We start from the raw sequence: 24,678 nt of genomic DNA on the forward strand, positions 1-24,678 counted from the left end.
TTCAAGGGAGAATAGGGTAAATAAGAAAAAGGAAAAAATAAAATACAATTGCAACTTAATATCACTTTATTTTGGTAATATTCAACACAAAAAACTTATTACGATAATAGGTAATTCTAATGGAATGTTTTATAATTCTAACGGATATATATATCCATTAGGGTAAATATGAATTTGTTAGGAAAAAAATATGAGTTACATATAAATAACGTATTATTAATAGTAACGGATAAATGAAATTTCTAACGGGTATAATCTGTTAGAATTTTCTAACGGAGATATCCGTTAGTAATAAGAAAATAGTACCGTAAGAAAAACCTCTATTTGGTGTAGTGGATTTTGATATTTTTCATAGTAGGTTTCGATAATATTGTGGTTTATTTCAATGATTTTGCAGTTGGTTTTTGATGATGCTAGAGTTAGATCACCTTAGGCGGTTGAAGTAAGATGAGCTGGAGGAGCAGAGTGGATCATTGGCTCACGAGCTTGATGACATTGAGATACCTGCGATCATAGAACAGATAAACTAAGTCGGGGGTTGATCCGACGGAAATCCTTCCAACGCTCAAGTCAGTCGTGCGGATAGTAGAAATAGTCCAGAGAATACATGTTATAGTATTGCTCAGATAATAAGACGTACCTTAAGGAATGAGTTCAAACATCTATTTATACCTTAGTTGAGATTGTCGGGCCCAAATCTTACTTGAAGGTGATTGGGCATCGGCGGTCGTTGTCTTCAATATTGGGCTTGTGGCCCATTAAGTAAATAAATTGTAAGGCCATTGGATTGGTCAAATTAGGCATATCAGTTTTGATGATTTCGTAGTTCGTCTCGACAAATTGTAGTGGATTACTATAAATTGTAGCGTGTAGTTGGTTGCTAAAATTTGTAGTTGGATTGAAGTGTTTTTATAGTTGTTTTTGTTATAAATTGTAGTCCTATTGGAATTTTGTAGCTGATTGTTGTAATTTGTGGTTGATTATTGTTATTTGCAATTGTTTACGATGTGGTAAATCTGAGAAAAAAAAAAGATTAAATTTATTAAAAAAAATAATTTATTAAAAATTAAATTTATTTAAATGATAGAAAATAGAAGGATATATAGGGAGTGTGCGAGATTTAGGAATGTGTGGGAATTGGAATAATGTAAGGGTAAAATGAGGTTATGAGAAGTTAGGGGTCTCTCAACTCAAAAATAATGAAGATGGTCTAGTACTATTAAAAAAATAATAGGGAGCTCGCTAATAGTTATAGGACAATATTTTAAATTATTCCTAAATCAAAAGTAAATTTCATTACTATATATTTCTTTATTTTGTATTAAAAAACCTATACTTAATTTGATTAACAAATTTTTAATAATTTTTTAATATTTAATTTCTATTAAATCAAATTAAAAATAATATATATCACACTTAATTTTTTAATAATATTTTAATTTCAAAGAGGGGTTTTTGCTAGTTAATTTATCACAGGGAATTTTGCTATTTTGAAATTTCACACGTATACTTTTTGCAGTTTACTGGGATAATTAATTCTCGTAACAGTTTCATAAAAAAACTAAGTCATTAGTGATTGTTTCCATTGATTTCTTCATTTGAAACAAGGAAGACATCATTATGTGGCAACAAAGCCTTATTTCAATTAGCAAGAATCTTCGGCTTTAATAGTATATTATTTGAACAAGAGAAAAGAAAAGAAAAAAAACATTCATGTTTTATTTATACACAATGGAAGCAATTATCTTCCCAGTTACAGGTTACATTTCAAAAGCTGAATCACCCAAACGCAATAAAGATGACACCAGAAACATATCAAATAACGTAGAGAGAGAGAAAAAAAAAAAAAAAAAAAAAAAGAAAACAATAATTTCAACATTCTCTTTTAATTTGATGAAAAATCACCAACTAAAGCTGATGGATTCAAAATGCAGATTAGCAGCCAAACCAGATGAACATATATTCGCGACCTCATGTCTCATTTTCTTCGGACCACAAACAAGAACCCCAACACTCGATTCCTTCCGTTCGAACAAAAATTCTACAAAAACAAATTAACAAAACATTCATGAGAAACAAGTATTAAAAAATAATGTACATGCATGCAATTATATATATAATATTAAAAAATAATTATATATATATATATATATTACAAACCTATAAAGATGTAGTGCGATGAAGAATAGTAACTTAATAAACATTTTGATTTTATTTTCAAACAAAATCGCACGAAACGACGCCGTTTTAGGGGAAAATTTCCAGCGCAAAGCACAAATGCAATTTAATTTCGAATTATATTTAATGCTCTATTTATGGTCGGACCAAAAATGGTGGGCCCTTTGAATTTCCCATTCTCTTTCATACTCTCACCACTCGCACACTCACGCGCTACAATACACGTCATTACCATTTCATTTAATTTTTCACAAAACGGCATCGTTTTGCCTGGAAAACTCATCCCTGCTCACTTTCGGCCGCCGCCCTAATTTCTCCTCTGCTTTTCTATCGTCTGTCATCTCACTGTTGACGTTGTGCCAGAGGTAAGTGTTGTAGGTTAATTTTTTCTTCTCCTCTCACTTTGTTCTTATTTCCTTTCTTCGTTGTTCATTGCAGCGTTGTAGTTTTCCCCTTTCTCTCTAAAAAACGAGTTACATTGGATTTTGCTCTGTTCTCTATAGGTTTTCTTTCATAAGCCTCTATGTTATCTTTCTTACTGTATTTTTGTATGTTTATTTTAATTTTTAGGTTATTGTTTAGTGAATTTAGGTATTTTTTTGCAGGAGCGATGCTTTTGTTTTCGTTTTCTATTGAATCTGAATGCCTTTGTTTTCGGCGTTCTCTGAATCCAGTTTTACTGCGTTAGTTTTGACAGGTTCGTGCCCTTCTTCCAATCATTTTATGGGGTGATACTTCGAAATGCTAATGGACGGTTTACTTCTCTTCTCTGATTGTATTTATGTATGTTTGCTTGTAATTTCAAATTTGTTTGCGTGTTTTGTGCATTTTTTTGGCTTGATCTTTGTTATATTCTTAATCCAAATTTTGTGGATTTGTTTTTGATTTTCTCCGATCCAGATTATGTACCTTTGTTTTTCGATTTTATCTGAATCCTGCTTTGGTGCCATTGTTTTTGTCAGGTTTTGGCTGTCTCTTTTATTACCATTTGGACGCGTCAGGTATATTTCTCTCCCTTTTTTGTATTATTCTTGATGCATTTGTGCATATCATGCAACTAAATCTGATATTGTATCTTGTTAGACTTATTTTCGCAAGTTAAATTTTGTGCTTGTTAAGTTGTTATGTTTATTTGTATTTTCAGTTTGGTTTTTTTCATTTACTGATATGGGCCTTTGTTTCCAGTATTTATTTCATCTTTAACAGATCTGCTTGAAAATGCTAATGGAATGCCCACTCAGATAAGCTCCTTGATTTCAGCAATGTGTGTTCTTGGGTAAATTTCTTTACCACCTTCTTGACAAGTAGTGATATATATTATATATGTGCATTTTTAATCTCAGTGCGGACATGTTTGGTTTGTTTATTGATAATTATTTTTTTGCTCATCAGCAAAGTATATCATATATACTTTTCTATGATATACTTTTCTATTTGTATCAGATACATGTGTCATTGTTTGTGGTTTGTTGTTGCCAGAAAATTCTAATTTCTAAAATATCTTTTATTGGTTTTGGTTTTATTAGTTCGTAGATGTTTTTGACGTGTTGATTTATAACTTGATTTATTTGGTGCTTATACCCATACTTGACACCTTTGTTTTTTATTTGCAATTTTAGATTAACAACTAACAGAATCAAATACACGAAATGAAGTAGGTGATAACACAGGAAGGTGTAGCATCGTTAAGAAGGTACTACTTCAGTAAATAGTAAATATGAAGGTTAAATTATTATTAGGAATCAAACGAGACCTAAAGATACCCGTAGTTCCAAGTTAATTGGAAGCTGCTGAATAGAACATGACTCTTACGTCTTACTTGATGTTCAATTTTTACGTTCATGATATTTTTTTGAAGTTATATATTTGTGGATTTTTTACTTGATGTTCTCTTTTTCTTTCATTACTATTTCTGTTTTTGCTTTATTGCATTTAGCACCCCTGCATTTACTGTATTTACTTTAACTGTGACAAAGCTCCTCATATTTTAATTGTTAGCAAAAACTCCCCTATTGTGCATTATTAATGCATTGAATTAGATTTTTTTTTGGGCATTCTTTGAAAAGCTTTTTCGATTTTCTCTAAATCCAGTTTTGATGCCTTGGTGTTTGTCAGGTTCGATTTCTCTTATGACGTTTTCGACGTGTGCAGGTGAGACTACAAATCGTCTTCCGCAAGATGACTTATGGGTATATTTCTCTATTTGTCTCCTTTTTGTTTTTTTCATTGTTACTGTATTTGTGTTTTATGTATTGTATGTGGATATATTATGCAATGGTATCTGCTGGTTATGTATCTTGATGGTCTAATTTTCGCAAGTTAAATTTCATGTTTGTTATGTTTATTTGTACTCTCAATTTTATTTTTTCACACATTGATATGGGCCATTGTTTCCTTCAGCTCCAGTTTTTTCCAACTTTTTATTTCCTCTTGAGCAGATATCCTTGAAAATGCTAATGGGGATGCCATTCAAAAAAGTACCTTGATTTCGGCAGTGTATGTTTGGGTATATTTCTTTACAACCTCCTTGAAGTGCCCTGAAACATGTGTTTTTGTAATTACTATGCTTATAGGATTGGTTTGTTTTATTAATAATTATGTTTTTGTTTATAGGAGTTGGTTCCATGCAGCACTTGCTACTTGTCATTTAACTGTGTGCTTTTATTTTGTTGTTTCTGTCTGTTTCATGTATACTAGAGTATTGTTCTCGTTTGTAAAACAATCGAATTAATTCAGCTATACAGGGCATTATACCGCGCGTGGCGCGGTGTGGCCTCACTAGTATATATATATATATATATCATGATCTTAATTATTTACTTACTTTTAAGGTCTGCCCTTTCTCCATAGTGCAAATTAATCAACTGCGATATGGATTGTTGAGGCAAGCTCTCTAATTCTCTATCATCATTATAAAACAACGAATTTGGCGAGGCCTGAGGGGTGGCCCCCTCCATATTCTGTATTTGTGTAGTTTTGTCCCTTGCATTACTACTCTTGTTCATTAAAAAAGCCGAAGTTGCAGCGATAAATACTCCGATACATAGGAATAGCATGTGGAGCGAAGCTCTTGAAGCAGAGGGGTATATCTTATTAGTGTTACGATCAATGGGAAAGATGTAATATCTCGTCAAAATTGCGATGAAGAAAAGGTAGATGATGAAGGAAGATGAGATTATAGCACCGAGCCATAAATAATTGTTTGTGCCTAAAATGGGAGATATTGGTGCATCGGATGGATTGGGCTTGAGCCACACGGTTCGAGTACTCGTCGTGGTCTTTTCTTGTTCTTCCGCGGGTGGGGCATGTTTCTCTCTCGTTACGTATGCCTCAATTTTCAAGTCCAAGTTTGGAAACTCTGATGGAGCACTGCAAATGGGGAGGATCAAATCGAGCATTGTTAAGTCGTTTGAGTTCTTGAATGAAGTGATGAGTAGAATTTTGGGTGTTTGGTATTTCGAAGTCTGGCTCGTGTGGATTAGCTCGCGGATGATCGAGATAAACGGGGTTACGCCACTTCCTCCACTCACCATCACCAAAAGCTCGTGCCTACCGATTAACACTAAAAGTTTAAGATATGATGATGACTATATGGAATGTTTATAAGTAGGGTTTTTTTTTGTTTTACCGTAGGAAGTCGGTTGTAGTGGGTCCGTAAGGCCCTTCAACGGAAATATCGAGACGATCGATCGAATGAGAGAGCAATTGGTGGAGCTTATTAGACCATTTCCCTTCTCCTTTGATAATGACACTTAGCTTATCAGTTTCAAGACTACTGCTTGAGCTAATAGTGAATGGATGCCACTGCATCTTAGAAATGGTTGGGACATTCAAAAACATGATGCTTGTCGGAGTGTAACTCAAACCTACGCACACAAACAAATATAATATCGTCATGAAATTATTACACATGTACTAATTAAAAAAAAAGGGCTAAATTTCATTTTTTTTCTCCTTTACTTTGATTCGATATCACTTTAACCACCCTTCTACTCTCGATTCCATTGATTTGACCCCCTGTACTTGAAAACTTGTCTCAATGTGGCTATCGCCGTTAGTTTTTAAATATTTGACCTTAACGTTGTTTGATCTAAGTTTGAAAATTACAAAAAAAAAAAAAAAACCACCCCTCCCAGTTTAAATAATTACTAAATTTCTTTTTGAAAAAATGAAAAGTAAATTGTGGGTGCTATCGGGAATTATGCTTTCTCGTTGTCTTGATTTTTTTATTATTATTTTATTTCATTTTTGTTTTTTAATAATTGTCTAAAATGGGAGGGGTGGTGTTGTTTGTAATTTCAAAGCTTACACCAAACAATGTTAAGGTTAAATATCTGACAACTAACAACGAGGGTTACCTTGAGATAATTTTTCAAGTACAGAGGATCAAATCGATGCAATCGAGAGTAGAAGAAGGTAAAGTAATATCGAGGCATAATAAAGGGGGGAAAGTGGAATTTATCCGAAAAGAAATAAAAACACACATCCATGTTGGTATGTGTACTAAGATGCAAGCAATACCTTTGGTCTTGGAGAAGTTGAGCTCGACGGTTTCACAAGGGAGAACCCTGGCCGACAAGAGACGAACGTGCGACCTAGATTGTAAGAATCTGAGGTAACGGTCGATGACGAAGAGGAAGAAACCGGGGAGCATCATGGATGTGTAGTTGATTCCGACGTGGTTGATGAAGAAAACTACGAACGGTATGTACATGTGGTGTGAGTAGAAGAAGACCTCGAACATTTTTCTCCTTATCCGAGGAAATGTGGTGGCCCACAGGATTAATCCCGCCACAAAGGATAACTCGCCGGCTACGTTGGATATGCCGGTTTTCTTCCATTCCAGCATCTGATTTTATTTTGCATTCAAAATCTAAATTAAAGAAACCGAGCCTCGTCGCCATACATACTCATATTATCAACAAGTTAGGACTTGTAAATTAATCACACATCCATTAAAATCAAATTATAATTTTCGAGCTTTTTTTTTGTCTCTCTCTCTCTCTTGTTACGATTGGTATTAGTAAACTGGAACGAATAAACTTGCGTCAAACGAAAACTCTTTGAAAAGTCTAAAAGAGTTACCTCAGATAATTGATTTACACTTGCCCAATAGACGATGTAACCGAGGCTATGGACCGTGAAAAGGGTCATGACGATATGGCCCAACCATATATGGTATTTCACACTACCCTCTGACGTCAGCCCAAATAGCGGCAGCACCGACGAGCCACGTGTCACCGGGAAGAACAAAAATGCCAAGGCTATGTTTGCGACCAGAGCTAACCTGTGCGACGCCGAGTCTAGCTTCACTTCCCACCTGTGTCGCACGCACAAACACACATACGCACACATATTAAATCCAGAGGCGGAACCAGGAAATTTTATTAGGGGAACGATTTTTAAGAAATAATACAACGATGAGACGCTTAAACATTTTGGGGGTGGGGGCCATTACCCCTATATTTTTTAGAGTAATTCATAAAAAAAGTACATAAATTATATCATAATATTTTACATCATAATTATGATAAATATGAAAAAGCTAGTATATAAATTTAACATGAGAGTATTGAAAAATAAATTAAAAAATTAAATAATGAAAAGAATGTAATAAGTATATAAAAAAAAGAGAGACGAATTAATGAATTCTTACACTTGTTCACCCTTCTTTGCAGCTGATTTGGGTGTAATGGTTGCAAAGCTATTACGTAAGTAGGTAGCAAAGTTCCAAGTAAGAAGAGCAATAAACATTATAAAAAATGCAATCTCAATCCAAGATACTATCCCCAATCCTTTTATAATCATAGGCCTCTTCAATATTGCCAACCTCTCATTCTTTCTGTTAATAATTACGAAAATTAATTAATTAATTCACACAATTTTATCATAATAAATAACTAAAAATATAAATAATGTATCGTACCCTTTGGTGTGGTTGTCAGTACTCGATTTCTTTCCTAGATGGAGATAAACACAACTCAATGTGGCAATGAACATAACCGGAAACGTAAATAGCAAGTAAGTCGCACCTGCAAAACAACATACGAAACACGATTTTTTTGTATTATAGCTATATACCAATATCTATATATATATAGATAATAGATCCATGTAAATATTTGTGTATATATATATATACACATGCACACACCATGGGTGGTTCCGAAATAAGTGGAAGCAGTTTGTGTTCGAACTTTGGGCAGCCATTTGAGGCGGTAAGGGTTAGTGGATATCATCATCCACAAGAAGAGGTATCCGGCGAAGACAGCCATCACCACTGCCATTATCGCCGCCCTGATTGTGTTCCTGCCACCACCGCCGCCGCGAGAAGGTGGTGTTGCCGGGGCTCTTTGTGGATCCATTATATTCTATTTCTTTTTCTTTTTTTTTTTCTTAAAACAAAAACAAGGAAATGAAATTGAGTTGTACGGGCAGAATGTTGAGAGAATGATAGCCTTTATATAATAACATTATTGATAGGAATATTATATTTTATATATATATACTTGCAATAATTAACTGGACATATAAAAGATTAAGCAATTAAGTAGCATGAAACGCACGCTTGTACCAAGCATGTGGTGCCTGCTTGAGGCCGTAGAGTGCTTTGTTGAGACGACACACGTGAGTGGGGCGAGATGGATCGACGAATCCGGGAGGTTGCTCGCAGTAGACAGTTTCAGAGAGATTGCCATGTAAGAAGGCATTTTTCACGTCAAGCTGGTGGATTGGCCATGATCGCGAGAGAGCAATACTGAGGACTGTTCGAACAGTGGCTGGTTTGACAACTGGGCTGAATGTCTCGTCAAAGTCGATGCCAGCCTGCTGGTGAAACCCACGAACAACCCACCGTGCTTTATATCGCTCAAGGGAGCCATCAGACTTGAGTTTCTGTTTGTATATCCACTTACCAGAAATAACATTAGTAGACGGGGGGCGGGGCACAACATTCCAAGTATTGTTTTTAATTAAAGCAGTATATTCCTCAATCATGGCGTTTCGCCAATTTTGGTCAAGAAGAGCTTGGCGATAGTTGGTGGGAATGGGAGAGGTAGAGGATGCAACGAGAGAGAAGGGGACTTTGGGTTTGTGGATGCCCACTTTACTGCGAGTCACCATAGGATGAGCAAGGGGAGGTGGGGGAGGTGGGGGAGTAGGAGAAGGGGTTGTGAGCTGGTTGTGGTCGACAGGTGGTGCTGCAGGAGAAATAGGTGTTGGCTGTGTTATGGGACTGTTGGACGGACTGTTGGAACATGGTGGTTCACTATTGGAACAGTTGGAGGAACTGTTGCAACAGTTAGACGAAGTCTGAGGGAGGAGGAACAAGGATGGTGTGTTTTCGTCCAAGGCAGAAGGGGGAAGTGTGTTTTTGGGGGGAGTGAACTCAGCAAAAGGAAAGTTAGTTTCGTCGAAGATAACATGACGAGAAATTATGATTCGGCCAGTGGACCTATCAAGGCAACGATAGCCTTTGTGAGAGGAAGGGTGACCGAGATAGACACAAGGAGTAGAACGGGGGGCGAGTTTATGTGGTGTGGTGGCGGTGAGGTTGGGATAACAGAGACAGCCGAATACTCGAAGATGAGAGTATGTAGGTTTGATGAGGTAAAGGGCTTCGTGAGGAGTCCGGTTTTGTGTGGTTTTGGTAGGTAAGATATTGAGTAGGTGTGTGGCCATATGAAGGGCTTCGACCCAATAAGTAGGAGGAAGATGGGCTTGAAAGATGAGGGATCGAATCATGTTAGTTATTGTGCGGATCATCCGTTCTGCGTGTCCGTTTTGAGGGGAGGTGTGGGGACACGAAAAACGATTTAGGATGCCGTGTTTAGTGAAGTAGTTTTGAAAATCCGCATTTTTGAATTCACGACCATTATCACTTTGTAAGGCTTTCAGGGGATGTTGGAATTGAGTTTTGAGAAGTGTATGAAAATTGACAAAGGTTGTAAAAACATCAGATTTATTTCGAAGGGGAAAAGTCCATAAATAATGGGTAAAATCATCAACTAACACAAGATAATATTTGAAACCCGTAAAACTAGAAACAGGAGAAGTCCATAAATCAGCATGAATAATTTGAAATGGAGCAACAGTAGTAGATTTTTGAGAAAAAAATGGTAGACGAAAATGCTTGCCTAATTGACAGGCATTACAAAGAGACTCCCTAGGGTCTTTATTATGAGAAAGAAAAGTGCTAGAAAATAAACAAGACATGACGTGTTTGCCGGGATGGCCTAGACGCCGATGCCAAAGAGTGCGAGACGAAGGTGTTGCGACAGTGAGGAAAGCAGCAGGAGGTGAGGTGGGGGGAGGGACGCTAAACGGATATAGGTCACCGGAGCTATTGCACCTGAAAATCTCGACTCGACTCCGAAGATCATTCACAGAAAAACCAAATGGATCAAATTCAACCGAACATGAGTTATCACGGGTGAACTTTCTAACAGATATAAGGTGTTTGACGATATTGGGTGTGACATAGACATTTGTGAGGCGAAAAGGAGTGGTGGGAAGAATTGTGTGGCCTATGTGGGTTATGGGGAGGGTGGAACCATTACCGACGACGACATGTTTGGGGAATTTACTGCTAGGATTAAAAACAAAATTGAAATTACCTGAGTGTGGTGCCATATGAGAGGTCGCCCCGCTGTCCATGAACCACTGTGACTCGGTAGGCTGCTGAAGTGTCACCGTATTCAAACGGTTTGCGAGATCCGCCACGCTGGCACTGTTGCAGGAACTGTTGCAACTGTTGATGGAACTGCTGGAGCTGTGGCACGGTTGCTGCTGCAGATGAGCCTGAGTAGGAGCCGAGTGACCGGTGTAGGGTTCAGGTGGCCCAGTAAAGTAGGCTTGGGCCGCTGGGTGGCCCGATGTATTTTGAGCGGATCCCAGAATTGACTGTTGTCGGTAAGGTGCGCGCCAAAGTTGAGATGCGCCATGAGCACTATGATAGCCGTAGTGCTGCATGGGGTGACGGTTAGTGTTGCGACCTCCGCGACGGTTGGATCGGCCACCCCCGCGCTGATAGCGCGAAGAACTACCTCCGCGGGAACTGTTGCAGGAACTGTTGCAACTGTTGGATGGACAGTTCGCGTTGGAGGCGTAGAAAACAGCAGCGGTCTGCTCCGGTTCAGAAATTCTTGTTTCTTCCATCTGAAGGAGCGAACGAGTCTGTAGAAAGGTGGGGAGGGGATTTTGAAAGGAGATGAGATTGGCGACGGTCCCGTAATTTTTCGGAAGGCCGTGTAGGGTTTGTAGAACGAGTTGTTTATCGGAGATTGGATTTCCGACATCGGCCAAGCTGTCCGCCGTGGTCTTGATTATTTGACAGTAATCGTGAATGGAGAGAGCGCCTTTCTTGAGGGACTTGAATTTTTCTTCAAGTTGAATGGCTCGATAGTCTTTGTTATCGGTGAAGAGAGAAGAGATGGCGTTCCATAGATCACTGGCGTTGGAGGTTTTTGAGAGAACCATGCTGGATAGATCGTCGGAGATGGTGCCGTAGATCCAAGATTGGAGGAGATAGTCGGCTCGCTGCCATTCGTCGGTGGAAATCGAATCCGGTCGGGGTTTGCCATGGAGAAGATCGGAGAGGCAGAAACGACCGACGGTAATCGTGAAAAAGTGGCTCCACTTTTGATAATTAGGATTTTTTAGATCTAGAGTAACGGGGATAAGGGATTTGATATTAGAGATGGCATGAGCAAGGTGAAAAGGATTGAGAGGGGCGGTGGAGGGAGAAGAAGATGAAGATTCGCCGGCCATGGAGAAGAAGGGGTAGGGCACGGCTATGCAGAAAAAGAGAAAAAAACGGCTAGGTTAACCTAGTGTCTGATACCATATAGGAGAAATATATTTGGAGAAAAGAGAGAATGATATCTCTTACGTATATTAATCATATATATAGTTACATGTAGGAAACCCTAACCTACTACACAAGGTAACCTAATATACAAGGAAACCTAATAAAAAACAAGGAAATGAAATTGAGTTGTACGGCAGAATGTTGAGAGAATGATAGCCTTTATATAATAACATTATTGATAGGAATATTATATTTTATATATATATACTTGCAATAATTAACTGGACATATAAAAGATTAAGCAATTAAGTAGCATGAAACGCACACACAAATACAAATACAAACACAGGTTGATGAAGTACGGACTTTAATTAATAAATTAATTAATTACATTCGATTTTGGTTGACAATTCAGGCAATTTGACAATAATTCACAAAGTCAAAATCACAATATTTCACATCAGTACTTTCGTATAATTGCATTGCATGCTTCATGCATTAATATGTGCTTCTACTGCCAAAATCAATGTCTGTGATATGTATGACACGTGTGTGTACTGTTATATATGATGATGTCTTTGAATATTTATTCATTAGTAAATGCAAATTAATTCACAAAGTGTGGGAGCCTTGTGTATTTGTGCGTCCAGGATTAATGGTCCACGTGCTTACTGTGTGCCTGCTATTATTATTAATATTAAATGTATGGAAGGAACCATTAATAATACTGAAATGCTAATTGTAGCGGGACTTTTACTGAAATTGGCTTATTTGCAGCGGTACCTTTTCATTTCAACTTTTCAAACTTTTTGAAAAGCTGAAAACGCTCTCAACTAAAAAAAGTCGAGAATTAAGATTTTCGTGTTTATTTGATGAATCGACTGCCCGACGACAACATATAACACTATGGCCGATTCCAACGAGTTTTACGAGGTAAATCGAAGAAAGTAGCGGTTTTTTTTTGTTTTTCGTCGGGTTACCGTGCTGTGTAGCACGAGAATCCCAAAAATTAGGGATTCCCGTGCTGTACAGCACGGGAGAATAAAAAAAAAAAAAAAAAAAAAAACAATTTCAGGTCCCCGTCTTGGGGAGCACGGGAACATCGTGCTCCCGTGCCTTAGAGAACGGGGGTTTGAGTATCCCGTGTCCTGGCGGACGGGAGTAGGGCACCACCGTGCCCTCCGGCACGGGAGCATTGCACCACCGTGCCCGCCGGGACGGGAACCCGTAATAAATATTTTTTTTTTTTTTTTTTTAATATTGTTACTTATATACTAATTATTACTTGTTATATCTTAATAGGGTACTGAAGGTGATTTTGACGATGAGTTTACAACTAATCGTGACAAAGCGTACAACGAGTACGAGGATCCCGACATGTGTTACGATGTTCCTCATGACACACCAACAACTTCTGAGGATCACAGTCAACATTTCAATGTAGATCTTGAGTTTGAAACTGGGAAAGAATTAGTGGAATGGGCAAAAAAAATGGCTGCTACTCATGGTCATCGATTGATAGTAACTTCAAGCAAGAAAAACGTGTATGTAGTAATTAGATGTCATTTGTCTGGGGAGGGACGTGAGAAACGAACCGTAGGTGCGATACCATGGAATGTGGGAACAAAAAAATGTGGATGTCCTTTTCGTATATACTGTAGCAAAAATTCAAACGATGGACTATGGCGAATGAATTTAAAAAGTGGCACTCACACTCACCCGACACTACCGTATCCTACCGGACAAGGACCGGATAGTCGTTTGACACCAGAAGAATACGAGGTAGTGAAATTACTTAGAAGGAGCCACGTGAAGCCGGCATTAATTATGGATCGATTGAGAAAGGATAATCCACAGACATCAACGAGTGTGAAACATGTCTACAACCAACTTGAGAAGATGAAAAAAGAGAATATGGCGGGGAAGACTGTGATACAACACGTGATGTCGAACCTTCAAGAATCTGGATATGAATATTGGTATCGAAGTAATGAAGGTGATGATACACTTACTGATTTGATGTTCGCTGCTCCTATTTCGTTGAAACTTTTGCGGTTATTCTCTCACGTCATATTGATGGACTGCACTTACAAAACCAATGGGTATGTTGTTAATTAGTATTTATTATTGTGCTATTTTACATTGCTTGATTGCATTTGATATTTATGTATTTACGTAGGTATGAGATGCCACTTTTGGAAATAATTGGAATCACTCCTGTTGGTATGAACTTTACAATTGTTGTTGCTTTCATGTCACATGAAGATGCAAACACATACGAATGGGCTTTGCGTTGTTTGAAATGTGCATTGGGGGGGCTGGTACCTAATGTGATATTGACGGATCGTGAATTGGGACTTATCAAAGCAATGCCCGTAATATTTCCAGATTCCGCTCATTTCTTGTGTTTGTTTCACATCAATAGAAACGTGGAAAAAAATGCATCGAGATTTATTGGTAGTACTAAACACGGGCTTATATTTCGGCGCATACATTGGGCAAAATTAGTGGAATCAAAAACAGAAGAAGAATACAATGATAATTACGAGGAAATGGTTAGACGCTATGGTTGTTACCCCAAATTGATATCATACCTTAACGATACTTGGCTAATTTACAAGCACAAATTCGTCAAAGCGTGGACTAATAAGATTTTGCATTTTGGGAACACGTCGACATCTAGGTATGTTGGGTTTCATTATCGTCTTGTATTTTATATTATATTGTGGGCGCTTTTATTTATTAATTGTTATTTTAATGGCTATTAACAGGGTGGAAAGTGCTCATAAATCGTCGAAGGGTTGGATTAATGCTTCTACCGGTGGTGTGAACACCATTCAATATCAGCTCGACTCCGGGGTTGAGTATCAACTAACCAAGATCAAGGGTGAGTTTTCAAAATGCAGTTTGATCCGGCTGCACTCATCATCGTATCCGGTATTTCAGGGTTTGATATGCAAAGTCACACATAAAGCATTAAATTTGCTTGATGATGAGCTAAAAAAACCGGGGTTTCAAGACCCATCTCTTTGTGATCACGTTTTGTGGGATAGTCATGCACTTCCTTGTGCATGCCGAATTGCGTTGAAAATCCAGCAACGTGAGACATTTATATCTATGGATCTACATCCATTTTGGAGTACCATGCACGTTGAAGAACCAGAAATACCCGAAGCACAGATGGATCGTGAAACAAATATGAGAGACCGAATAATCAGACTAGCCACGGAAGTGTTAGAAAAAGATTATATGACTCAAAAGATGACTGCTGATTACATGAATAGCACTATTCATCCAGACACCATCCACTTGGCAGAGCCTGCATATGTTATACCGAAAGGAAGGCCAAAGGATAAACCGACGAAGAGAGATAAATCCGGTTGGGAGTTCCCACCATTCCAGCGGAAGCCGTCTACTGGTGAAGAAAAGGGTAAATCGTCTGCAGGTTCTAAGGGTCGAAAAAATACTTCTACCGGAACCCCACCATCGAATGTAACCGATCCCGGTTCTGGTCGTGGACGGGGGCGGGGTCGAGGGAGTGGTAGATCAAGTGATGAATCCACTGCCAATCAGAATCGTACGCCAATGCCTCGAAAGGAACCGGGCGATGAGCTCAATTTCAGATCTTACATCCCAGGTTTTGTGGCAGGATCTATTGTGTCGTATGTTAATGTTGTAGCAGATGGAAATTGTGGGTACAGATGTGTTGCAGAAGCAGTGTTCCGAGATCAGAACAGATGGAGTCGTGTAAGGAGAGATTTGATTGCCGATATGTACGAGCATTTTGGTACGTACGCATCGCAAAATGGTCAAGATGAAGTCATCCGATGGATAGAAAAATGCGATTGGCAAGAAGGACCGTGCAGTCGGGACAAATGGATGTCATTTCCGGATATGGGAATGTCGATAGCGACTAAATACAATGCGGCTCTGGTTTTATACGCCATTGGCGGAAATATAACCTACTTACCTCTAGTTGGTCCGGGTGAATTATCCCATATGATCCATATGGTGTTGTTAGGAGACCATTTTGTCCTTATCCAGTTACCGGTTAATTGTCCTCTACCACCTATCACTCCACAGTGGCGACATGTTAGAGCCGCAAATCTTGCCCACTTGTCGGAAATGTTCGAAGAACGCCTATACATGTGGCGTCGTTTATCTAGGTTGGGATAGGCATTTTATTTTAGTTGGTATGTATTTTGGACCTTTTATTATTTTATTTTAGTTGGTATGTATTTTGGACCTTGTATTATTTTATTTTAGTTGGTATGTATTTGGACCTTGTATTATTTTATTTTAGTTGGTATGTATTTGGACCTTGTATTATTTTATTTTAGTTTGTATGTTTGGACCTTGTATTATTTTAGATGGAAATACCATAAATAAAATAGTCAAACAAAAATAACATAAATGTCAAACAAAATACAAAACATAGCCAAATGTTAGAAAAAACAAATAAATGTCAAACAAATACAAAACATACCCAAATGTCAGAAAAAACAACTAAATGTCAAACAAAAGCCGTCTACTGTCTACCCCTAGACCTCCTCGAAGTGCCACTCGTCCCACCCGGTCGCCGACGCGGTGGTGGCATCTCCATAAAGTCGTCGTCGTCGGAATCTCCAGTGGGGGATAAACCTAGAAAACGTGCATGTGGCTCCACACGAGGCTGTAACTGGACACGTAGATGCTGGGGTATCTCGTGCATGTGCGGATGGATGATACGCACAATGTCATAAAAGTCCGGCTGAATAGGAGGGGGGCGTACGACTGGCGGTGGTCCTTCTGGCGCTGGATCCCGGTTGATCACGTACTGATGAGTACGAGGAACGTACCACTCCATGTACCGAGTGGCAGTCTCAGACGGCGGCCAGGCTAATGTCCTACCGTCCATCGTAATCGAGCTGGTAGCCAGGTCCATCCACTCCTGCACTGGAGGATCATACCGTACCTGGTACGTCTGTCCTCCAAGCGGACCACGTAAGCACGGCTCTCTGGACTGGATGTAGCACTGCGGAACGGTCTGTCTGAAGCCAAACTGCCGAAGGACGCGATCCGGTAAATAGGGCTCGACAATCTCCATAAACTGTATGCACCCATAATATAATGTACGCGGAACGCGTCTATGTACGTGCGGCCCGTAAGGCATCCAGTCAATCTGGAAAATTATATTAACGTAATAAAAATTACATTTACATAATAATTAATAATAAATAAATTCAACAATTAAAATACATACCTGATCGGCCTGCATATCATCAAGCATCCTTCGGACCGAGAGCAAGTCCGAAATACCCTTGCGTGGTTTCCATTTCAGGAAACGAGGCTGCATCTCCCTATAATCCGAATTAATAGGTGCTCGGAAAGGGCGAAAGTACTCGTAAATCCAGCACTACAAATAAACGAGACTATATTAGATTAATATTATCTTAAATCACAATATATTATATTAAATTAATACTACCTACGTTATACTAATTATAATAATATATTATATTAAAATTTAACTTAAATACCTGGAGCAGTAACGTGCAACCCGCTAACCCCTTCACGTGGGCCCTACTAGCCAAGCCCAACTGTCGGTATAAATGAGCCAATACAGCTGCACCCCAAGCATACTCGCCGACGTGCTCGAGATCGGAAGAATATCTCATCCACGTTGGCTTGAACCTGTCTACACTCCGGTCGGGGAACAAAGCCATACCGATCAAAAACGTCAAATATCCTACCACCTTCTGCCGACAAGTTCGGGACCGACTACGCACACGCTCCACAAACTCCGACCATTTTATCCCACTATTGCCGAGCTTGGCATGCGCCTCGACCATGTCCAAATCAAGAACCTCAGCTAGCAACAACTCACACATATGCCTCTCCTCAACAGAATCACCGTGCACCGCTAAACCGTCAACACGCAACCCCAAAATCAAATGGACATCATGTAGGGTGATCGTCATCTCACCCCAAGGCATGTGGAAACTGTTCGTTTCCGGCTGCCACCTCTCTATAAATGCCCCCATGAGTCCCTTGTCTACATTTTTAATGTAGAAGTACTCGAGTGAGTCTAGGCCAGATGCCTCCAGTAGCTCTAACTCATCCTGCCCGTAAGGAGCCATGAGTTGCTTCAACTCGTGTTTCCTAAAAGCATTAAGCGCAGTAATCCTTGACTCACATCGCCCCACGCTGCGCTCCTGTAGAATTTCTAATTTAATCAGACAAAATATATTAAAATAAATATATTTAAAATATATAAAAATAAATATATTTAAACTTACATGTCCTGCCCAAATGTAGTAGGCAATATGACTCTTGAAACTAGGAATCATCCTCCAATCAGTCGGTCCTCCTGGAGCCGGACCATGTAACTCAAGTGGGCCACTGAAAGTGTCAAACTCGTACCGAGACTTCCGTGCGCGCGCGGCCGGGACGGGAACATCATCGTAATCGCTCTCAACATGGTCATGCTCCTCCTCGTGTCCCTCGTAGGGGATACGAGAATCTGCCCCTACAGATCGAATGCTACCCGCCATAGATCTAGAACTCTGATCTATGTGGGGAATCTCGTCCACGACCGGTAAACCAGTGTCGCGCTCCATAACTCTCCTACGACGATGAGATGCAGTCATACGAATGCGCTCCGCTTCCGCCTCGGCTTCCGTCGCGCCTTGCCCGCCGTACCGAAATTTAATCTTCGGAAATTTATCCGAACTCGAAGAAGAACCCATAAGCCCTTTCCCCTTGTCCTGACGTGCCATCTGTAAAAGATTAAAAAACAAATTAAATAAAATAATAAAAAAAAAAAAAAAAAAAAAAAAAAAAAAAAAAATAGTTTCAATTTCCCGTTCTGCAGAACACGGGAACTTGAAGATTCTTCAAGTTCCCGTGTTCTGCAGAACGGGAAATTCAAAAATTTTCAAGCACCCGTTCTCCAGAACACGGGAAACACAAAATTTTTTTTTTTTTTTTCGAAAAATTTAAATTTCATAAATAATTTGGAACTCCCGTCTTGTGGAGAACGGGTACTTCAAGCCCCCGTTTTCTGGAGCACGGAGAACTCAAGAACATTGAAGTTCCCGTGCTCTGCAGAACGGAGATCTCAAGATTTCTTGAATTATCCGTTCTGCAGAGCACGGGAACTTCAATGTTCTTGAGTTCTCCGTGCTCCAGAAAACGGGGGCTTCAATTTTTTTTTTTTTTTTTTTTTCCGAAATTTGCTAGATCTATTCTTAAACACGTGTTTTTACCTAAATTGGAAATGAAACTAATTAAAAGTAGTAGGACATCGAAAACTTACCGGAATCGAGCCTCGTTTGTACGGTTTGAATGTCGAAAAAAATTTACGAAATTCAAATTTCTAGAGAGTGTTTGGGAGTAGGAGAGAGAATTTGCAAGTTGGAAAAATTAAAATGAAAAAGCTACCGCTGCAAATAAGCCAATTTCAGTAAAAGTACCGCTGCAAATAGTAATACCCTTAATAATAACTACTCACTCACTTTAAAAGTAGGGATTATTTGTCGTTGTTTTCAACAGTTTATAGTGTTCACCATCTTTGTAGTTGATTTCGATAATTTTATAGTTGATTTCGATATTTTTTTAATTAATTATATTAATTTATAGTTGATTTTATTTTTGATGAGCATGCGACTGTAAACCACTAATTTTTGTTATTTTACAGTTTTCTACTTTTCTTATAGTTGATTTTTGGGAAAAAAAAGAACAAAAAATAGTGCTTTTCAACACTTTTTCAGTTGGTTATGAAAAAAGAAAAGAAAAAGATTCATCTCTCTTCAGTTTTTAGTTGTTTTCCTTTTATCCCCCACCCCCTACAAATCGTGTGAGTTGGCGTTAACCGCCGGTCGTAAGAAAAAGAAAAAGAAAGAGGAAAGGAAAAAAAATGTCAATGGTGGCTTGTTGATGACAGCAGCAAGAAAAAAGTCAACGTTAGTCAACAGCGGCGACAGTAAAAATTGGAGTCAAAATTGAGTTAGGGGTCAAAATTGAATAATTGGTGAACTTTATCGTCAAATTGAGGTTAAATTGGATTAAGTAAAGAAATTTGAGCATATTAAAATATGAGAAAATATTTTAATTTTTTTTACACACACCTCTGAATATTGTCTTAATGTTTTTCTTTTAAAGAAACTTTGGTCTCCTCTTCAGAAATAAGTAGCACATGATTGAGTTATTTGTAAATGTACCCAAATCTAATAGCGTGATTTCCTTCCTTTGTCGTTTGTCTTTTATCCAAAGCCCCAAATGGGGAGAGAATAAGTGAGTGTATAAAAATAATATTAAAAAAGGGAAATGAATATCTAAAGTGTATATCATTCATCCATACACCAGCACTGTGTTATATTCGATGCGTTTCGCCCACTTCTGTAGCATAAAGTGAATGTGGGAATATTTTTACGATAAATTACAAAAAACTCCCTTAATTTAGGTTAAATTCTGAAAAATACTCTTGCATATTCGTACTTATCAAAATTTCCCCGACATTTGTTATCTTCTTACACCGACCTCTTTATGGTGGAATTTTTTAATGGATTTTTTTTATTGCAGGGAATATTTTCCAAAAAAATAGCCATTATACATCTAAAAATAGTTTCTTAAATGTAGGTGGTTTGGAATGGCATACCTTGTGCAACAACTTCATTATTTGTATCATCCTATTATATTACGTATTATTATCTCCTTCTCCTATTCTATTCTTCCTATATGGTATCAGAGCACCAGGTTTTTTAACCTAGCGCCTTTCTTCTCCATGGCGGTGACCACCCAATTTTCTCCTTCCCCGGTGGTGGTACTCCTAATATCTTTCTTTTTCTATCTTTTTCCTTCTTTTTATTCTTCTTTATCTTCTTCTTCTCCATGGTCTAAAACCTAGCCGCCGCTGCAATGTCAGTACGTCTTATTGATTATATTTTTTAAACATATGTGCATTCTACCACTATGTTCACAAGGGTAGAATTTGTATTTTTTGGGGGAATATTTTCAGGAATAAAAATGATTCCATAAAAAATCACACCGTAAAATAGTCGGTGTAAGACGTATATAAACGTTAAGGGGATTTTGGTAATTACAAATTGGGGGAGGTATTTTTTATAATTTAAATTAAGTCAAGGGGTTTTTCGTAATCTACCTTTTTTGTCTCATCAAACTAATTATTTGAAGTAGGGGTGTAAACGAGCCGAGCCGACTCGTGAGCTCGAAGAGCCGGCTCGTAAAAAGCTCGAACTCGGACTCGAGATTTTCGAGCTCGAGCTCGAGCTCGCGAGCTCGAGCTTTCTGACGAGCCGAGCTCGAGCCGGTTTTCAGTTGTTCATGAGCTCGCGAGCCGGCTCGCGAGCCGGATTTATTATTATTTTTTTATTTTTATTTTTATTTTTTATATGTTATTTTTATTTAAATAATGTATAATAATGTAAAATATTATAGAAATAAATACAAATATTAAAAATATATATAATTACAATTTTGTTTTTATTTTTTTATTTTTTTAAATAATTTTTAATAATAAAATAATAATTAAAAACATATTTAAAAAAAAAAAAAAAAAGACAATGGGCTCGAGCTCGAGCTCGAGCTCGAGCTCGACAAAATTGACACGAGCTCGAGCTCGAGCCAAAAACAGAGGAGCTCGCGAGCTCGAGCTCGAGCTCGAGCTCGACAAAATAAACTCGAGCTCGAGCTCGAGCCAGCCAAAAGAGGCGAGCTCGGCTCGTTTACACCCCTAATTTGAAGTAGCCTGACTTATAATTAAAAAAAACATAATTAATTAATTAAACATGAGTACTCAGTTTGGAAATGAATCGAAATACGTAGAAGCGGAAATACAAAAGAAAAGCAGCAGAAGCTTTTCAACTCAAATACAGAATCCACTACTAAAGAAGAAAAAAAGTAATGGATTACAATGGAGCACTAATTATTATTACCCGCAACTAATAATTAATTATTAATAAATTAAAAAAAACACAAACCCCAAGTTGATCGATGGATGCCAATCCGAAACAGAGCACGTACACCCTGCACCATCAGTACTCTGATAGATCGCCGGAGAAGCTTTACCCAGATCTGGGCGGCGACGCAATGATCTTGATACCACCAATGGTGACATCGTCACCATTAGATCTGGGAATAAGCGTCACCACCACAGTATCATCATCCGCCACGTCGACATCCTCGTACAGCTCCGTCAACCTCAGACTGATGGTCGATTTGCCCTTCTTGTCCTTCGTCTTGTGCGGCACCTGCGCGAAAGTTCCGGCGTACTCCGCCTTGTCGAGCTCCACCGATCCGTCGTCCTCGTCGTTGACGAAGACGTCGAACTTTATGAACTTGGTGGTGTCGGTTTCTATGTTCTCAAGAACCAGGACCTCGTCGGCTTTGCCCTTCGCCGACTTGTTGACCAAAACCCTAGTTATCTTCTTCAGATTCAGCGGGAACAGGGCCTCCACCGTCTCCGCGCCGGCGGCGATCTTCAGGATCTTCGCCTTCGCCGCCTTCTTCGTCGGCTTGTAGTTGAGCCACGGCGTGTCGACTTTCTCGAACTCGTACCCCATCTTCTTGTGGTCCAAACAGTCGCCGACTTTCACGCGCACCAGCTGCTTGTTCTCGTCGTAGAATAAAAACGCGGCGTTGAGGTAGTCAGGGTCTTTTATGTCTTTTGGCACGTCGGTTTTTAGGGTTCGCCATATCGACCACATTCTGTCGACGTTCGCGTGGTGGCAGTAGAAAAGAACGTCCCTCCCGGCGGAGTAGAAGTTCCCCATATCTTCGCTGTACTTGTTTCTGGGGTCTCCGACCCACACGTGTGCCGCCACGTGTGAGCCACGCTCCGACGAGCCCATCCCGGGGCTGGCGGCGTCGCCGGCCTTGTAGGGTTGCCCCATGAAGTCGAGCGTGGAGTTCACGCTCCGGATCATCTCACTGTACATGACAGTGAGATTGTTCACCACCACCTGCAGATCTTCGGTCGCCCCGGAGAAGCCGAGGTCGATGATCGCAGGCGGCCGGTTCTTCTGGTTCCGGTTCGCGTCGTATAGAGGCGAACCGGAATTGTCGAAGATTTTCGGCATCTGCATACCTTTGGGGTTGTCCCAGTTCCAGAAGGGCAGAACGAAAGTCGGGTCGTCGATCAAACTGCCGAGAATTCTCTCGTAGAAATACAAATACCAGCGGTGGAAAGGGAAGAACAGCCATGAATTGTGAACCTGGAGATCCAGATCTTTGAACCCGACCTGGTCGTGGGCCCCATTGCAGTATGCGCAGTGGATATTGGCTTGCTGCATGAACCCGCGTGGATCACTCGGGTCGGATTTGTCGAGCGCCTTCATCCTTCGTATGGCTTCCTCGAATTTCGCCAGGTACTCTTTGCTCACCCTGTGGGCCGGCGGTCTGACCCGGAGCTTGGCCGGCGGCGGCGGGAGCTTGAAGTCGACGATCTTGTCCGACGTCGGAGGGCAGCAGTTGATGTTCAGGAGATCCCCGCTCTGGACGTCGCGGGCGGCGCCGCAGGCCTTGAACTCCGGCGGTTGGATCGGGCTGGCGGTAGCTGCTTCGGGGTTTGTCGGAATGAGGTTGGCGGCGCCGTAGAGACCGCCCAGGCCCAGGAGCATGTTTCTCCGGTCAACCTTTCCTTCTGACGACGGCGGCGGTGGGGTTTGTTGTTTGCATGAGACCTGGAAGAGGTGGCTGCGCCGATGCCGGCCGGCGGGTGTGAGAGAGTGGGGTGAGGAAGGGGGAGGTCGGCTGTGGCGGTGGTTGGTGGCGAGGAGAAACGTGCATGAAGATTGAACTGATGAAGCCATGTTTGGTTTGCTGCAATTTCTTGTTCCTCATAGGGTGATATATATAGATATAGTATGAATTATCAAATCAAAGTATTTTTACTTCAGTTTTATCAATTTTTATTTTATTTTAATATATATATATATTGTATAACCTTTATAAATTAATACTGTCAGGTCTATTGTATACGACTCTATAAATTAATATATATATATATATTGTATAACCTTTATAAATAAATATATATATATTGTATAACCTTTATCAAGATTCTATTGTATACGACGCTATCGAGGCACAAATTTTTATTTTTTTATAATAAATTGAAACACAATTTTCTATTTTTTTTTAATAAATTGAGACAATTTTTTTAATATTTTTTTAATAAATTGAGACACATTGGTCTACATGAAGTTAGGTGAAATTGGTCTCAAGTTGCGCGTGCCTTTCGAGGAATAATTGAGGGGGGGGGGGGGGGAATTGAACTTTTTTTTTTTAATGGTAGCATACTTTAATAGAATTGACCAATGCTAGTTTGAGGACAGTACGCTTTAATAATTATCCTAAATTGAAAATTCCATCCAATAGAATAATAGTTGCTAAAATTGTCATGGTTTAGATTTGATTATGAACATGATAGTTTCCTAATTGAGGCTTATGACACTAGACAACATGTATCATACTTTTTAAATTGCAATTGGCATCGACCGAATGTGTTATTGAATTAATGTTGGCGTAAATTACGGCCACCTACTAAGATAATGTTAAATTTTAAAATAAAAAAAATTCATTTTATTTGTGTAATTATAATAATTATCTCAATCAGTGGCTGAGATTAGGAATTTGTTATATGATGGACTTAATTTTAGGGTTTGGGGGCAACAACTTCGGAATAAAATTAC

At 39.3% G+C, this 24,678-nt stretch overlaps 3 protein-coding genes and 1 long non-coding RNA gene across 12 annotated transcripts; 2 read left to right on the forward strand and 2 right to left on the reverse strand.

The window, feature by feature from the left end:
- Nucleotides 1-1,901: 1,901 nt before the first annotated feature.
- On the reverse strand, nt 1,902-8,543 carry LOC105961586 (ferric reduction oxidase 2-like). The gene is made up of 8 exons (XM_088827513.1): nt 8,333-8,543; nt 8,105-8,210; nt 7,835-8,020; nt 7,264-7,498; nt 6,700-7,027; nt 5,807-6,044; nt 5,003-5,727; nt 1,902-2,041 (listed from the first exon to the last, which is right to left on the reverse strand). The coding sequence occupies exons 1-8, from the start codon at nt 8,541-8,543 to the stop codon at nt 1,902-1,904; spliced, it is 2,169 nt and encodes a 722-aa protein (XP_088683639.1).
- On the forward strand, nt 2,391-4,956 carry LOC148765934 (uncharacterized). 9 transcript variants are annotated; one of them, XR_016029261.1, is made up of 8 exons: nt 2,409-2,543; nt 2,784-2,875; nt 3,141-3,179; nt 3,364-3,454; nt 3,798-3,871; nt 4,330-4,367; nt 4,617-4,684; nt 4,792-4,956. It is a non-coding gene; the product is annotated as an uncharacterized LOC148765934 (long non-coding RNA). The 9 variants fall into 9 exon arrangements; XR_016029257.1 differs by lacking the exon at nt 3,798-3,871 and adding an exon at nt 2,617-2,681 and having other exon boundaries at nt 2,391-2,543; nt 4,294-4,367; nt 4,617-4,956; XR_016029262.1 differs by having other exon boundaries at nt 2,394-2,543; nt 3,837-3,871; nt 4,294-4,367; nt 4,617-4,956.
- A 4,349-nt stretch (nt 8,544-12,892) lies between the features above and the next one.
- LOC105966963 (uncharacterized) lies at nt 12,893-16,328 on the forward strand. The gene is made up of 5 exons (XM_088812428.1): nt 12,893-12,919; nt 13,289-13,530; nt 13,648-14,088; nt 14,166-14,669; nt 14,758-16,328. The coding sequence occupies exons 1-5, from the start codon at nt 12,893-12,895 to the stop codon at nt 16,160-16,162; spliced, it is 2,619 nt and encodes an 872-aa protein (XP_088668554.1). The 3' UTR covers nt 16,163-16,328.
- Nucleotides 16,329-21,764: 5,436 nt separating this feature from the next.
- On the reverse strand, nt 21,765-23,897 carry LOC105961595 (polyphenol oxidase I, chloroplastic). Its single transcript, XM_012985827.2, has one exon. The coding sequence runs from the start codon at nt 23,794-23,796 to the stop codon at nt 22,051-22,053; it is 1,746 nt and encodes a 581-aa protein (XP_012841281.2). The 5' UTR covers nt 23,797-23,897; the 3' UTR covers nt 21,765-22,050.
- Nucleotides 23,898-24,678: the final 781 nt, after the last annotated feature.

Source organism: Erythranthe guttata, chromosome 13 (assembly GCF_056151865.1).
Source record: "Erythranthe guttata isolate IM_541 chromosome 13, IM_541, whole genome shotgun sequence".
Classification (NCBI taxonomy): domain Eukaryota; kingdom Viridiplantae; phylum Streptophyta; class Magnoliopsida; order Lamiales; family Phrymaceae; genus Erythranthe; species Erythranthe guttata.